A 17,969-nucleotide genomic window follows, 5' to 3' on the forward strand; every position below is an offset into this window, starting at 1 on the left:
CAGTTTTTTTTTTTTTTTATTAAATAGGCAGTGTTAAAAAATTTTTTTAATGTAATAATCCATTCGCATTGGTTAGGAATTAGATTTCTGCTGGATATTACTGGGCTAAAGTATATCCTTTTCTCTTAAGATTATTTAACCTTCATTATTACAAAAAGTTATAAAAGTAAGTTTCAATCAGTCAGGGATGACATCACTCCCCAATTTTATGCAAACATTCGGACTGTTGGCATACCTTATAGACTATATACTCAGTGCGTATATAGCTGCATTTATACCTCAGAAGGGCCAAGCATTAATGCCCGTGCTGGTTTTGCCAGTAAGCAGATGTTTTGTGAATTGAAAATTATTTTATGGAATTGCTACAAAGGAGTGCTTTTCTTCTCAATTGTTTGAAGAATTTTTTTGTTAAACTTTAAGGTAAGGGTGTAAAAACAGATTTTTGAGATGTGGTTTTTATTTATGTTTATGATAGTTAAAGAGTTGCATTGTGGAAGGAAACGATGTTGAAATTTCATTTTTTGAGTCCTGTTTCTATTTATAAGGGAAATTTTTGATCTTTTATCAGCCTTTCATATTTTACCATAGGTAAAATGGACATTTGTGGAACTACTACTGATATGGGAAAGATGTTTGCATCACATATACAGAAAACCTTTCCCTGCTCCCTCCTTTTAACTTATTTTATACAGTGAATATAGTAAGTAAAAGAACTTCAAATATAGTTTAATAACACTTTAAATCAGAGGTGTTTAACTCACCTGGAAAGAAATTGCTATGCCATACATTCAGAGTGCCCCCTGCCCCACAAGGCCTTGGCATGATTAACAAGTGACTTGTTAATCCTGCAGATAATTCATGCATTAACAATTTAACATTTAGACGATGGTAATAGTAGTTCTTATTCTCTAATGTTATATGTAATTTAAAACTATTTAAGACAAGTTTCCTGTATACCTCTCAGTTGTTTTCATTTTTATTTCATCACGATAGAGCTGCTGTTTCCTTTTAAATGGCATTTATTGTGTGAATTAATGCAAAGTAGCCAAATCCAGCTTCAGACACAAACCCAACCTGAAAATTCCCAGTAACCAGGCATGATCAGATTGTAGTGGTTATTTGCAGCTCACAGTTATCAGTACTTTTTTCAGGAGCTAGTTATGAAAATGTTTAAATTGGTCTGACAGTATTTTGTTAAGGACATTTGTTTGTATAATCATTCAGTATACTTTCATAAAAAATTGTCTTGCCTTCAGACAAAACTGAGTAATCATGACAGATATCTTTTGTTATTTTATAAATTTTTCAAGAAAATGGGAACAAATTTTAGGTTTGGTCATCTTTTTACTAAAGATGCCTAAAGACCACAGGTTTATACAGCTGCACCCAAGTTGTTACTTTTAGCTGTGAGATGGGAAGCAGAATGAAATATCTGCATTCGGTTGTCCCATTTACATATTAGGCTGAAGATGGCTTGCAGTAGTGCTGTGGCCTTAAAGAGGAAGGTACAGCTTCACATGAATTAGCTGGTGAAACCGTTGGGAACTCAGTGCCTGTAATCTCGATTTTTTTTGGCAGGAAGTACCTTCTTTAGTCATTCCCCATTTTCTGTTTTAGAATGTCAGTACAGTGCAGTGCAACTGTTTTAGTCACTTGGCCATAGACTCCTTTTCTAACAGCTGCATATTCTTTCTGTATACTGATTGCATTGGCGGCATTGTGTCTTTGATCTTGCACACTAGCTTGACATAGTGCTGTCTTTGATTTCTAAGCTAGTTACTTGAGGTATGAATTTTCCATAGAACATCCACTGATACTTCATTGCCATTATTCTATGGAAAGAAAACTTTTGATGATGAAACAATAAAGATTTTAAATATCTTTTTTAGTTTGTGGGTGTTTTTGATATGAAAATGTACTACACACTTCAGTTTCTGAAGTGCATTATCCATTTTAATAGTGTAATATAAAGCAAGCATGACATTAGTTACAACATTAGACTTACATAAGTTTCACTTCCAAAATTAAATTGAAATCATCGTAATAAGTATTACAATGAAGCCCTATGATTTTGAGCTGTAGTAAAAGGATTGGTAACCTGGGGAAGTAGAGTTTTTACCCACCCTTTTACAAAAACAGCAACAGAAGGTTTTGTTGACATGAAAAGATTACTGATAATCTAAAGTCAAGGTTGTACTTGGCCTCAAATTTTCAGAACGCTTTTATGACTGCATGTTTTAATATCTCTATTACCACTTATTATTAGAGTATTTTGTTTTTAGTAAATATTTCAAACAGTTAAAAGTAAAAAATTAATCCGTGTAGTACAATGTGAACAGAGAAAAGTACTGTTCTCTTTTATCAAAATTAAGTCTTGTCCCAATTTATCCTAATTATAGTATCATTATATACTTTATAACGTTCAGATTATAGGTTCTTAGTGTCTAATATGATTTGGGAGGTATTGTCAGAATAATCCAGATTTCTAGAGTAACTCTAGAATATATAAATTTGACTAGATTTCATAAGTCTCATATAACTTTTAGTTAACGCATCAAATATAAAAAGCAGCCATGCAGCATTACTTTTAGTGAGATGTGTGTTTTAGATCTCAGGATGCTTTGTGATGTATAAAATTGGTAGGACATACACATTCATATTTCTTTCATATAAACATGTATTGCCCTTTCTCTCAGTAAAGACCAGGAAGCTCTTACTCTGTTACGAGCCTCCTAATTTTCTGTCATTCCAAGGAAAGAACTATCATTTGCTAATTGGAAACCTGAACAAAAGCAAAAGATGTTCATCGTCTGCCAGCAGTGGTGAGCAGGCTTTGGCAGAAGTGAGTTTTTTCAGGGGTGGACAAGATCCTGCTGCATTCCACTGCTTTTAACCAGACGTAGGAGATTTGTGACTTTGGCAGTGCCTTCCTGACCTTGGGGTGGTAGAGGAAACTTTCTGACCTCAGGGGTACAGGTATGGGGCCTTCTAGTGGAGACATCCCCCAAGCATTGCAATGATTTTTATTGTTGTTGTTCTTATCCTTAAAAATCAACTTTAGGTGCCAAAACAGTTCAATGGGGGAAAGAATGGTATTTTCAACAAATGGTACAGACACAGCTGGATATCCACATGCAAAAGATTGAAATTGAAACCTTACCTTACACTGTATTCAAAAATTAACTCAAAATGAATCATAGACCTACATGTAAAAGCTAAACTATGAAAATCTGAGATTTACATAGGTATAAATTTTCATGACCTTGGATTAGGCAATGGTTTCTTAGATATGACAAGCAGCAAGCAACCAAAGGAAAAATATATATATTGTGCTTCATCAAAAATGTAAGCCTCCTCAAAAAACTAAAAATGGAACTCCCATTTGACCCTGTGATCCCACTTCTAGGAATATATCCCAAGAAGCTAGAAACACCAATCAGAAAGGATATATGCACCCATATGTTCATAGCAGCACAATTCATCATAGCTAAGATCTGGAAACAGCCTAAGTGCCCATCAGTAGATGAATGGATTAGAAAACTGTGGTACATCTACGCGATGGAATACTATGCTGCTGTAAAAAAGAAGGAACTCTTACCATTTGCAACGGCATGGATGGAACTGGAGAGCATTATGCTAAGTGAAATAAGCCAGTCAATGAAGGAAAAATACCACATGATCTCACTCATTCATGGAGACCATTATAAACTTTTGAACAGTAATAGATACAGAGGCAGAGCTGCCTCAAACAGATTGTCAAACTGCAGTGGGAAGGCCGGGGAGGGTTGGGGGGCAGAACGGAGGGGGGTAAGGGATCAACCGAAGGACTTGTATGCATGCGTATAAGCATAACCAATGGACATAAGACACTGGGGAGTAGGGGAGGCCAGGGGATTGTCAAGGGCGGGGGGAAAAAAAGGACACATATGTAATACCCTTTGTAATACTTTAAGCAATGAAAATAAATAAATAAATGTAAGCCTTTTGTGCTTCAAAGGACACTATCAAGAAAGTAAAAAGACAACCTACAGATAGAAGATATTTTCAAGTTATATATCATAAGGATTACATATCCTAAATATATAAATAGCTCAACAGTGGAAAGACAACCCAGTTAAGAAATGGGAAACATCCAAATAGCCATTTCTCCAAAGAAGATATAAATGCCAGTAAGCACATGAAAAGATGCTCAACATTATTAGTCATTAAGGAAATCCAAAGGCAAACCACAATAAAATACCATTTCACATCCGCTAGCCTGGCTAGAATGAAAAAGACAGATAATAAGTTGGCGAGGATGCAGAAAAATTGGAATCTTCATACATTATTTGGGATTTAAAATGACTCAGCTGTTGTGTAAAACATTTTGCAGTTCCTCAAAAAGTTAAACATAATTACCATATGACCCAGCAATTTCACTCCTAGATATATACCCAAGAGAACTGAAAATACCTACACAAAAGCTTATACATGAATTATTTATAATAGCTAAAAAGTGAAGTATGTTCTTTTGTGAAGTGTGTATTCAAATTTTTGCACATTTTTATTGTATGGCCTCACTGAGTTGTAAAGTCCTGTGTCAGATTATATGTATTATGATATTTTACTCCCATTCTGAGGCTTGTATTTTGCTTTCATAATGTCTTTTTAAAAGCATGTTTTTTCTTTTGATAAGTCAGTTACCAATTTTTTTTTCTTTTAAAAATTGTTACTGCTTTCTTAAGCATTCTTTGACTACCTCTAAAGTCATGAAGATTTTTCTTCTGTTTCCTTCTAGAAGTTTTATAAACTTACCTCTTATAGTAAGGCCTGTGATTCATTTCAAGATATGTTTGTGTGTGGTATGAAATGAGTTGAGGCTCCTTTTTTTCCCCACATGAATTTTCACTTCTATCACTTTGTTGTTAAGACTATCCTTTTCCCTTTCAAGCACTTTGGCACTTTTGTAAAAAATTAACCATGTAAGTGTGAATCTACTGATGCTTTTTAGTAAGCCTGCCTATTCTTCAGTTTTTCCAAAATTATTTATCTATGCTAAGTTTTTAGTACATTTATATAAACTTTAGAATTAGCTTTGTCAATTTCTGTTTTTAAAAAGCCTCTGGGATTTTGATTGGGATTGCATTGAATCTACCAATCAAATTGGAGGAGAATTAAAATCTTAAGTTAACTATTGCTGCATAACAAACCACTCTCAAAGCTATTGGCTTAAATCAACCAATTATAAAGCACACAAATCAGCAAATTGGGCAGGGCCTAACAGTGAAGGTTCATTTCTGCTCCATGTGGTCAGCTGAGGTGGCTCAACTTGGGACTGGTGGATCCTCTTCCCAGATGGGCTACCTATGTGGCTGGCAGATTGGCGTTGGCTGTTAACTGGGAGCTCAGCCAGGACGAGGGCCAGGCGCCTTTGTTTCACTTTGTGGACATTTGGCTTCCTCACAACATGATGGCCAGACTAGAACAGATGTCCCAAGAAAACTATTCATAAGTGTATGGCAGTTTTATGACATACTTTGGAAGACTTATAGCATCACTTCTGCCATAATCTGTTGGTCAAGCTAGTCAAAAAGTCACCTTCCCCTCGCCCAGTTTCAAGGGAAACAGCCATAAACACTCAATGGAAAAAGTGTCAATGTTATTTTGTAAAAAAGCATATGGAAGGGAATATATTATGATATCCATCTTTCAAAAGTATAATCTGCCACATAGAGAGTGAGTGTTTCAGTTGATGAGCACAGTATATCTCAATCTATTTTGGTTTTTAATTTTTCTCAGCAAACATTTTATAGTTTTTACTGTACAGGTCTTATAGTCATTTTACTATATCCCTAAATATTTCAGCTTTTCTGATGCCATGTTACCATATTCTCTCTCAAACCTAAAGTACAAAGTATGTTTGCATGGTTTCCATGTCTTTCCTTGTTCCTGTTTAGGAAACTCTATCCAGGCCTTTACTTTATTTAACTATAGATAAACAGTAGATTTTGTTGTCGTTAATCCTCACCAGAGGATATTTTTCCATTGATTTTTAGAGAGTGAAAGGGAGAGGTAGAGACAGAGGGAAACATCGATGTGAGAGATACACATCGATTGGTTGCCTCCCACATGAGCCCTGACCAGGGCAGGGGATTGAGCCTGCAACCAAGTTACGTGCCCCTGACCGGAATCGAACCCAGGACCCCTCAGTCTGCAGTCCGGCGCTCTATCCACTGAGCCAAACCAGCTAGGGTGAGGGCGTTTATTTTAGATGATGTGGTTCTCCCTGGTGAGGTGTCACTTGAGCAGAGACATGAGTTATGTGAAGGAGTGGCCACATGTAAATCTGAGCAAGAACATTCTAGATGGAAGAACAATTTTTAAAAGCTCAGAAACTTACTGTCTTGGGGAGATAGAGAGTAGGTCAGAGGTGTATAACTGGTCTGCAGTGAAGAAAATGTCAAAAGGTGAAGATGCTAAGATTAACTGGTAAACTGCATTATCTTTTGTGAACTAGTCTTAGAGATGACGTACCATCACCTCTGTCATGTAATATTTGTCACACAGACCAATGGTGGTTGGATGTGGGAGAACGTGAATTCCAGGAAGAGGATCATTGGGGGTTATCTTAGAGGATACTCATCACAGTGGTTTTTACAGTTTTTATTATTTTCATAAGATATTGGGGAAGGGAAATTCCTCTGCCATTGGTACCCAGTAGTCTTTTGCATACTTGTTTACATGTAAATTTTCAAACCTACACAAAAGTAGAATATGTTGAACTCCCATGTCTCCATCACTCAGGTTCAACAATTTTTACCGTGTCATGTCTGTTTTATCTGTGTGTCCCCTATTTGCCATACCCTAGATTACTTAAATGCAAATCCACGATATCATTTCATCTGTGAGTATCCCTAAAATGTGACCGTTTTTTAACAAATATTATTACACCTGAAAAAATTAAAAATAATGCTATAGTATCCAGTTAGTGTTCTAATTTCCCCTATAAATGCCCTTTTATAGTTGGCTACTTTCAATCAGGATCTAAACAAAGCCCACACATTTACATAACTGTATAAATAGGAAAAATTAGGAAATAAAAGGTGCTTAGGTTCACTTATAGTTTAAGAAATGAGGAGGATTTTATCTTTGTTCTTTCCTTCTATCCTGAACAATGTGACCTTGAATTCAGATATTACAATGAGTGTCACCCAGTAGGAGTCAACATAATGTTCTTTCTATAGGAAAATGCAATCTAAATTCCAAACAATTTAGAGGCAAAGTTGTAGAAAATATCCCATTAGTAAGTTGAGGATGCCAGAAAATGCCACCCGTATATCTTCACACTAGTGAATTCATCTAAGTCACTCGATTTAACATAACTCAGGTTGGCCATGCAACTAAACTAAGGTAACACCTGTATTATATACATAAATATATGGCTCTCAATTATAGCTTAACAGGTGGTTCTAAAAAAATAGATGCAGTAAAAACCAAGCGAGGCAAAGATACTTCCTTAGAAATAATCTGGCATCTCGAGCTATTCTTACACATCGTTCCAGGACATGAGGCCCAAAGCAAATTAATATTACTAGTATTCAACAATTATCTGCAAAATATAGACTGAGAAATTAAAAAAACTATTTTTCAGGAAGGGAAAGAGTAGTTAATGGTGTTTTATTGGTACTAGAGAAATACTCTTTCAGGTTTTTAATGAGCCACAAAAATATGACTCTGTTATTTTTATATGGTGGGAAATAAGTGTAAGAAATTTAATATGCCAGTTGTTTATAAAGACCTTAAGTACTCGGCAAGTTTATTTCTTCCTGTAAAATTGCTGGTTAAGTAAATGCAGGTTGGGAGGAAAATGCTTTACTCTTTCCTGTGCTAAAAAATTCACAAAGCACTTACATAATCATAATGCATTTGGGTTTGAGAGTAAAGGCTGATATTTATCTGCCTCTTGTGTTGTTACACTAGGAAACTTGGGCCTAGAGAGGAGATGGCTGGGGTCACACAGCTGCTTAGTGCTAGCTTGGGACTAAACCACACCCTCTGCCTTCTGGACAGGTGCTCTGGCCACTTCACCACAGGGCTGCCTTGCTAGCATCACAATCAACAATGATTAGGGATCAAATACTGAAGTGGCAGTACGCATTTTACTAGAGCATTTCTTTTTAGATGCTTTGGAAATAGGCGAAGTTGAGAAAGGTCACATAAATATAATCACTGCCCCTTCACCTGTTAGTGCAAAACCCTGAAATCATAGGGAACCAAGTTTTCCACACCATCTGTTGTTACAAACATGTAAAGAAGAGTCTGTTGGAAGTGACTTGAATCTACAGTCTAGTAATTGGCATTTTAATCCGGACAAATTACTAATGATTGCCATTTGTCCTTTTATAGCAACTGGTCATTGCAATGCCCATAATCTATTGGCCTCTACAGTGCTCCTATGAGTACAGTGCCAAGTCTGTTCTTTCACACCTACAGAACCTGCTTCACCACCAAACTGGTCTCAGCGGCTGGCTGCCAGGGCCTCTGAGGTGACCAGAGAGACAGCTCACTGCCGCCAGGAGATCAGGCACCTGGGCTGAGTAGCATCCTTTGGGAAGAAGTAGAACTTGGCCTTCTTGGCACTTCCCTAGTGGGAAGATCTAATACTTGCCAGGACAAACTCAAAACTCTCCATCTGAGGCTCCTTTCCCATGTCGTGGAATTGAACAAGGATTGATGAGTCGACAGGCTGGATGTGTATCAGTGCACTTTCCCTGTGTCTGCTTTATAAAAACTACTTGGGTAGGAAAAAACACGAGTGGATTGCCTCCTTCAGAGAAGTTTAACAGGTGGGGTGGATGCTAAGCCTGGACTACCTATTTAGAGCCACTGGCTGCCTCTTGGTCACAGTGGCAGCCAACAGTAAGGCCAGCACTGGCATGTGGCTCTCTGTGCATTGGGAACCAGAGCTGCCCTGTGAGCCTGGCTTATCCAAAGTAATAGGTCAAGAGATGACATGAAATCTTCATGGAACATTTACTAGGCAATGCCATTTCAGGCTATAGAAATGATCCCTGAAAGTATTGTCTTGCCAGTGCCATTTCAATACACAAGTGGTCTCTATCGTTCCTTGGTCCCCTTAGGAAGGCAAATTTTGTGACTTTGTCAAATGTTTTCTAATTAACCTTTGCTAGCATTCTGAGCCTTTCAATATGGTTTGTCCCATTTTCAGAGATTTTTAAAAAATATTTTATTGATTTCAGAGAGGGAGAGGAAGAGAGAGATAGAAACATCAACGATGAGAGAGAATCATTGATTGACTGCCTCCTGCATGCCCTCACACTTGGGATCGAGCTTGCAACCTGGGCATGTGCCTTGACCAGAATCGAACCATGACCTCCTGCTTCATAGGTCGACACTCAAGCACTGAGCCATGCCAGCTGGGCCCATGTCCAGAGATTCCTTAATCTCCAGAATCTCACACAATACTTTTAAACAACTTAATGAAATCCCTTGTGGGTCTATAAGGGTCCCTAGCAAACCCTTCAGGGTAATTTGGCTGATAAAAAGTGGGAGGCCAGTGGTCAGGACAAATCAGTATAGTATGACTTACATACTGTTATGTTGTTGTCTTGCTACACTCACATTCCAGGATCAAGCAGACGGCTAGCACTCAATTTTTGGATATCCATGCATATACCATTTGCCATTTGGCTCACAGTAGCTTATGTTTTTATGTATTGCTTTAACTTTGCTTCCACACCAAAACCGTAAACTCTAAGAGGAGAAACCATGGCTTTTTCTTTTGTGGATCCATTATAATAGCTTGTTAAAGCAGATACACAAATTTCTATAGCAAGACATCAGGTATATTTATTTAATATATTTTTTATATATTTTATTGATTTTTTACAGAGAGGAAGGGAGAGAGATAGAGAGTTAGAAACATCGATGAGAGAGAAACATCGATCAGCTGCCTTCTGCACATCTACTGGGGATGTGCCCGCAACCCAGGTACATGCCCTTGACCGGAATCGAACCTGGGACCTTTCAGTCCGCAGGCCGACGCTCTATCCACTGAGCCAAGACATCAGGTATATTTAATATTTTAAAAAGACTTTTATTATGAAAACGTTCAAATATTTTTATCATCAACAACCATCTGCACTTTGTAAATTCTGTTTCATGGATGTCTAAAAGGAAGGCTGGGGAAAGATGTCAGTTAACTTTATGCTTTCTCTTTGCTAATAGAAAAAGCAAAATACAGTAGACCATGGGAAAGACACTGTTGTAAGAATTACACAGCAGCCAGAGAGAGGAGAGGCTCCTGCCCTCCACGGCCAGCGTTATATAGGCAATGATGAGCTGGGTGTGGGCCCAGGTGAGGGTTCTGTAGAGTAGCCGCATGGGCCAGGATCTGATAAACAAATTGGCAAAGGTGTGAATCAGGTAGTCAGCTTTCACCATCAGAGCCCAGCAAAGGAAACCAAACACCTGTCCTGGGTGGAGCCCGTGCCACCAGGCGGAGAAGGCGAATGTCTGCAACAACGGCCAGGCCCTGCCCTGTTCGAATATGAGGCGTCTGAGCCACCGAGCGGTGCTTTGGTTCCATTTTCTTGTGAACAGGGATATCCTGTGGGTTGTTTCTAGCATCCAAATGTCCGCATCAGGGAGGTATCCCTCCTCGCCAGGGCTCTCGCCAAACTCAGATCCAAAGCCCGCAGCACAGAGGAGGGAGTCATCCAGGAGCCAGTGGGAGTAGTAGGTGAGTTTGAAGAGCCCAGCGGTGGACCACATAACATAGATGCACTGGAGTTGACGGCAGTCGGCCAGACTGGCTCCTGCACTCACCACCCGCCTCATGACCACCATTAGGCACTCCAATCCCAGAATCTGCAGACCCTTCCAGGTGAAAGTCCAGAAGGAGTACCTGGGACACACAGAGCTGAACCCTTGAACACGAGCCTGAAATCTCTGGAAAGAACACAGAGGGCCTCCTAGGAGACCAGGAAAAAAGAGCAAGTAGCTGAAATACGGCAGTGCCCTACACAGATGCTCAGACAAAGAGCTCCTGCTCCTGATGTCTCGTGATGCTGCCTCCACCTTCCCCTCACAAATGTCCAGAGAGAGGGAAGTTACCCTCTGGGTCAAGAGCATGAGGGAAGAAAGAGTGATGCAGAACCTGAAAGAGATACCGTTTTTCATGTAAAAAAACATTTCATATGTATTTGATTCCATTCCAGCCCCTCACACATGACCCCACAAAGACTCTTGAGTTAATTCAGAACCACAAGCTACTCCAGGAAGAATCAAAAGATAAATGGGGAAATTAATCAGTCAAAGAGGCACCTCTGGGTCAAGAGCATGAGGGAAGAAAGAGTGATGCAGAACCTGAAAGAGATAGCGTTTTTCATGTAAAAAACATTCCACATATATTTTATCCCATTCCAGCCCCTCACACATGACCCCACAAGCAAATAGGGGGTTCTGAACAATTAAGACCAATCTCATGGCCTGGAATACCCCCACAAAGACTCTTGAGTTAATTCAGAACCACAAGCTACTCCGGGAAGAATCAAAAGATAAATGGGGAAATTAATCAGTCAAAGAGGCAGATAAGAGAATGACAAGGAATATTGTGGGGAGGTATTGATTACAATATTTCTAAGAATGGCTTATAAAGATTAGGACCAGGGGCCTGGGAGAAATTTGCCATAGAAGCAACAAAAAGTAGGGAAAAGAATATAGAAAGTTGAAGATTGTAAAAATGAAACAACCCTGACCTTTTTAAAAAATATGTTTTTACTGATTTCAGAGAGCAGGAGGGAGAGGTGGGGAGAGAAACATCAGTGATGACAAAGAATCATTGATCAGCTGCCTCCTGCACACCCCTACTTGGGATTCAGCCTGCAACCCAGGCATGTGCCCTGACCCGGAATTGGACAGTGACCTCCTGGTTCATGGGTTGATGCTCAACCACTGAGCAACACCGGCCAGGCCAATCCCTGACTTTTGCTGGCGATCTGTGCTGAGGAATGGTGAATCGAGCTAGAGGTTCAGTGTGTGCGCTGAGTCATTAACAACTGAGATGTGTTCTTAACCCAGTGATGGCGAACCTATGTCACCTCTGACACGCGAACTCATTTTTTTGGTTGATTTTTCTTCGTTAAATGGCATTTAAATATATAAAATAAATATCAAAAATATAAATCTTTGTTTTACTGTGGTTGCAAATATCAAAAAATTTCTATATGTGACACGGCACCAGAGTTAAGTTAGGGTTTTTCAAAATGCTGACACGCCGAGCTCAAAAGGTTCGCCATCACTGTCTTAACCAATCACTTGAACTGTCCCTGCTTCACCATCACAAAGTGAAGAAGATCCCACTGGCAAGATTATTGTGGAGAAAATGAAAATTAAGTGACATGCTTGACGATCAGGAATGCTGTCCTATGGAGAGAAAATAGCATGTTTCCTAATCACTGTTGTTCTTATCTGTGTGTCAGGATTTAAGGACCACTGACCTCATTTGATTTATCCCAACAGTAAGCCAAGTAGCCTCCAAATGCCACCAACCCCTGTCCACTCACTTTCTGGTAAGTGCTGAATGTGTCCCCTACAGATTCACATGTTGAAGTCCTAACCCTGGCACCTCAGAATGTGACTGTTTCTGGAGGTAGGGCATTTAAAGAGGTAATTACATTAAAATGAGGTCATTAGGGTGGGCCCTAATCCAATATGACTGTTATCCTTCTAAGTCAGTGGTTCTCAACCTTGGCTGCACATTAGAATCACCTGGGAATCTTTTTAAAATCCTGATTTCTGGGCCTCATCCTCCGGAAATTCTGTTTCTTTGTTATGGGGTGGAGCCACAACACTAGTAACAAAGAAACAGAATTTCCAGAGGATGAGGCCCAGAAATCAGGATTTTAAAAAGATTCCCAGGTGATTCTAATGTGCAGCCAAGGTTGAGAACCACTGCTCTAAGAAGAGGAGATTATGACACAGACACAGAGGGAAGACCATGTGAAGGCACAGGGAGAAGGTGGCCCTCTGCAAGCCAAGGAGAGAGGCCTCAGAAGAAGCTGAACCTACCAACACCTTGATCTTGGACTTCCAGCCTCCAGAGGAAATAAATTTCTGTTGTTTAAGCCACCCGGTCTGTGGTACTTTGTTATGACAGTCAGCGCAAACTAGTACACCTTCCCATTTCAGCTCTGGCCCAGCCTTACTCCTGTTGGGCCAGATCCTGCTCAACTTGTTCCTCCTACTGCAATCCTACTCCATCACACCCCCATCAGTATCTCCCCCCCACCCCCCGCCCCCTCAATCCACCTGCCATCTTGCCTTTTCTTCAGAGAAGCAAACCCTGAAGCTTTGGTAAAACAGAAATAAACAAAAGGATTCTGAGTTTGGTAGGGTTGGGAAAGTGAGTGAATCAATGACAGGTTGGAATCAGAGAGGTGACCCACCTCGACAGGTCAAAGCCCCATTTCTCTGACTGACCATGGACACATATTGATTGTGCTAACAGAGGGAGCCCGAAAAATAGGCCTCAAGATCGCAGCGATATTCTTCCCCCTAATCTTGGTGATGTCACTGACTCATGAAAACACTTCTCTAGGCTGTAATTAGCACCATTTTTTTCTTTTCTAGATGTTTTCTTTCCTCCTTCTGAGAGGATGGAAAGGTGAGTCCCAATGACAGTACAACTCTTGCACAGCAGGTGCCATGGGAAAGGCAGCAAAGGTTTACTGTGGATTTATACCTTCCCTGTCCTGCTAAAGGGGAGGGCAGGCTGCTGGCTGCGTGTCTAAACCACCCACACGAGGTGAGCAAACTGGGCTTAGTCACTTCCGGGCAGCCTCGTCTGTGTGCCCTGGGACTCCTGGGTCAGCCTCCTTCTCTGGCACAATGGTAATTACTGTTAAGTGCCAGAATATGCGTCATAGGTGACACATGGTAGTTATTAACAGTCATATAATTACATTTAATTCATTATCTCTAACATAAGAAAGGGTCTTGCAAGATAGGTTTTTTTTTAATACTCCACCACCACCACACACTTTTTTTTTCTTCAGAAAAAGAAACTGGGGCCGGGAGAGGTTAAATGACTTGCTCAAGGTCACACTGCTCCAATGTGGAAGAATTTGGATTCAAGCTCAAGACCCAGTTCTGCTACCACAGTGCAAACAACCCCCTTGGACGGCTCAGTACAAGCACATGCTGAACTGCTTTACCTTGTGGAAGGAGGTTCCTGCAGATAATACTCAGTATAGTGCAAACCCAGGTGACACAGCGTCTGCCAGCTCATCTGAAAGAAGAAAGCCCACCTGTGGACCTCCTGTGGGCCGAGTGAGTAGATCAGAACCACCGTGCCCAGAGCAGGGATGAAGACAAGCACAGCAAAGGAACCCATAGCAGCCAAGGCCAGGGCCCCTCCTCCAGCCAGGAGAAAGAGGTGCCTGAAAGAAGAAAGACAGACAGACTGACTTAGAACAGTGAGACACATGAGCCTCTTCAGATGTCACTCTGGGTGACTCAATTGAAGCAGGCCTCACAGAACACCTAACGAAGTCATACTGTTATCACTCCCAAACCTGCCTTTGGTTCTTCTGAAGGGAAGGACCATGGGAGAAAGTGCCAGAGTCCATTTGTGAACGATTACCCCAGGAGATCAATCTTGACTCCTGCTTTAGTGACCCTGGGATATACAGCATAGGGAATATAGTCAATAATATTGTAATAAGTATGTATGCTGTCAGATGGGTACCAGATTTATTGGGGTTCTAACTTAGTGAGTTATATAATGCCTAATCACTGGGTTGCACACCTGAAACTAATATAATACTGTATGTCAGCTGTAATTAAAAAATTAAAAAATATTTAAAGTACAAAAATGATTCTCTCTCATCATTGGTGTTTCTATCTCTCACTCCCTCTGCCTTCCTCTCTGAAATCAATAATAATAATAAAAAAAAGTGTGATTATATTTAACTAGAAGCCCAGCACGTGAAATTGCGCAGTCCCGCCCACCTACGCCGGTCTTTGGTCATTATGGCGTTAGGGCTACTGGGTTTTTATAATATAGACCTTCACATCTGCATTGCCATCTATGCTATTTGACCTACTATAACATTCATAGATGTATGGACAAAATCAGCCATCACACCTACCTGGCATGAGTGGAAAATGAATCCATACTGCAGAGATAATTAAATAGAAGTGCAAAGGGAAAAGCAGTCCCTTGATAAAGTGAGACGGGATAGAGGAAAAACAGCCGAAGCCAACCCATTATGAGCTGGCACAGAAGACACTGTCCTTCCCAGAGTCCTTGACTGGTGCCGTCCTGCAGCAGAATCCTCGACCAGGCTCTCTGGTCTTTTTATAAGGTACAGGAAGGCCTGGGCGGGCAAAAGGCAAACAAAAGCACTAGGGGTAACAGCATAAACGTTGGTTTTCTGATAAAAGGAACTGCACTATAGAAACCAAAACATTATTTGTGGTTATCTTACTTAATAATGACATGTACTAAAAACACTGCTTTCAAAAGTTCTGGTTTTGTTTAGTTTACATATCACAGTATTTGTCTTTCCAGCCATCTGACTGTCATATTTTCTTCACTAAGTTAAGGAAAAATCTTATTTTCCAATTGTGAACAGACAATTCTGCAGGCTGGGGGAGGGGGAACAAGGACATGAGTATGAGGAAGGGAGGTGGGTTCTCAAAGAGTAAGAAGATCCCCCCTCCCAACTCCCACTGCCCTCCTTATGTTCTTTTTTCTTTTTCTTTTTTTTAAAATCCTCACCTGAGGATATTTTTTCCATTTTTTTTTTAAGAGAGTGGAAGGGAGGGGAAGAGAAAGAGAGAAACATCAATGTGAGAGAGACATATCAATTGGTTGCCCCCTGCATGCGCCCTGACTGGTGCTGGGGATGGAGCCTGCATCTGAGGTAGGGTCCTTGACCAGATTGAACCCGCTACCCTTGGGTCTTCAGGCCAAACCGGCTAGGGCTCTTTTTTTTTTTCATAGTATCTGTTACCACCCCTTTATAAATCTACTTCTCAGTTTATTACCTGTCCCCTGCTACAAATGTGAGCTCTACAAGGAAAAGCCTTTGTTTTGCTTATTGCTGTATCCCCAGCACATAGAACAATGCTAGGCACATACTATGTACTCAGTAAATATTTGTTAAGAAAAAGGCAGAGAAGCCTCTAACTCAGTGGTTCTCAACCTTGGCTGCAGAGTAGAATCACCTGGGAATCTTTTTAAAATCCTGGCCCAGAAATCAGGATTTTAAAAAGATTCCCAGGTGATTCTAATGTGTAGCCAAGGTTGAGAACCACTACTCAATTTGTCTGCTTCTGCATTAAACCACCTGCCTGCACTGTTTCTGCCATCTGAGTCAGCCCTTATAGAGGAGTTCCAGTCCTGTTTCAACCAATAAGACTGAGACGTTCCCACAGTTCTGACCAATCAGAGTGGCTCCATTCTGACCAGGGGCGGGGACTTGTGTCTATATAAGCCAGCTCCCCTCTGGCTCCAGGGTTTCATTTTTCACTGAAGACTACCTTTCCCCAGGTGGAGCTGAGCAGAGCTGCCTAGCTGAAAGGGGGCCTGACCTCAGGGCCTCCTGGCCCCGAAGCAGCCTCACGACCTTGCTGTACTACTTAGCTGTTTCACAGTAGTGCTGTTTTTACTGGTACAGCCATGCTGTATTGCCCTGGAGCTCCATGAAGTTTCCTTCTTCACCGCACCCCAAACTGAGAATTCCTGTTGGCTTTGAATTGGCACCAACTACCTTTGACAGTAGCCATAAGGGGTCAAAGGTTCTTCATCCCCTACACTTTTATACTTTCTCTTCCCAAATCACATGTCCAGGATTCTAGCAAATTCTGCTTTACTGACACCAACTGTAATGAAAAAAACCTGAAATACGGAGTATGCGAGATCTGAGACATAAAGGGTTAAAAGGGAGTGGGGCAAAGGACAGGTGGAAGCCATCTGGGGTGGAAAGTCAGCTTGGCTTCTTTGAGAATGAAAGTGTGATTAGAGAAAGAGGAAGAGGAACATGAAATTAAAGAAGAGAGAAGTAGGCAAGTGTAGGATCTAGGCCAGAGATTGGTTATGGAAAGAAGTTTGGATTTTATTTTTAATTTTTTTTTTTTTTCAGAGAGGAAGGAAGAGGGAGAGAGAGATAGAAACATCAATGATGAGAGAGAATCATTGATTGGCTGCCTCCTGCATGCCCTACACTGGGGATCAAGCCTGCAACCCAGGTATATGCCCCGACCAGGAATCAAATCATGTTGGTTCATAGGTCAAGGCCCAACCACTGAGCAACCCAGGCTGGCCTGGATTTTAAAAGGAATAGGAAGTAAAAACCAAACTGGATTTGGTTTTTAAAGGATGATTTTAACTACAGGCTTGGATGGGGTGTGGGTGGGCGTGGTGGGGTGACTTTAAAGGCGAAGGGTGGAAGGAGCAGACAATAGGGGAGCTGAGATTACATTAGAGAGGTGATAGAGTAAATGATGCAAAGTGGAAGCATGACAGACACCAGATATAGGACCAGCAGAACTTGCTGGTGAATTACAGATGGAGAGGTGAGGCGTGCCTAGAACAAGCATGTCAAACTCGTGGCCCGCGGGCCGCATGCAGCCCACAATGAGTATTTTTGCAGCCCAGCCAATATAACGGTATGTAAGAAACATTTTAATAAAAATTTCATAACTTAATTTTTACAATATCCTGTTATACGTAATTATTAATATCGAACTACAATGCTCGCTAATGACTGATTACTAGAATCGTATTGCATTCATTTCCCTTCTGTGCCTTCTGCGCAGGCGCACCATTTCTCTCTACTAACACTAGCAGCAAATATTTTAGCAACCAACTGCCACCTCATTATGTTACAGAAAAACCGGACAAGAACCAAACAGCGCTCTGAGAGTTTGGAGTTACACTTTATTCACCGCGGTGGGCTCAG

General features: G+C 40.7%; 1 protein-coding gene across 2 annotated transcripts; it reads right to left on the reverse strand.

The window, feature by feature from the left end:
* Positions 1-10,119: 10,119 nt before the first annotated feature.
* MBOAT4 (membrane bound O-acyltransferase domain containing 4) lies at positions 10,120-15,285 on the reverse strand. 2 transcript variants are annotated; one of them, XM_006086177.3, is made up of 3 exons: positions 15,153-15,285; positions 14,217-14,441; positions 10,120-11,158 (listed from the first exon to the last, which is right to left on the reverse strand). In XM_006086177.3, the coding sequence occupies exons 1-3, from the start codon at positions 15,269-15,271 to the stop codon at positions 10,195-10,197; spliced, it is 1,308 nt and encodes a 435-aa protein (XP_006086239.1). In that variant the 5' UTR covers positions 15,272-15,285; the 3' UTR covers positions 10,120-10,194. The 2 variants fall into 2 exon arrangements, 1 of the variants encoding a protein (XP_006086239.1); XR_002828582.1 differs by lacking the exons at positions 10,120-11,158; positions 15,153-15,285 and adding an exon at positions 11,330-11,367 and having other exon boundaries at positions 14,217-14,778.
* Positions 15,286-17,969: the final 2,684 nt, after the last annotated feature.

Source organism: Myotis lucifugus, unplaced genomic scaffold (assembly GCF_000147115.1).
Source record: "Myotis lucifugus unplaced genomic scaffold, Myoluc2.0 scaffold_26, whole genome shotgun sequence".
NCBI classification, from domain to species: domain Eukaryota; kingdom Metazoa; phylum Chordata; class Mammalia; order Chiroptera; family Vespertilionidae; genus Myotis; species Myotis lucifugus.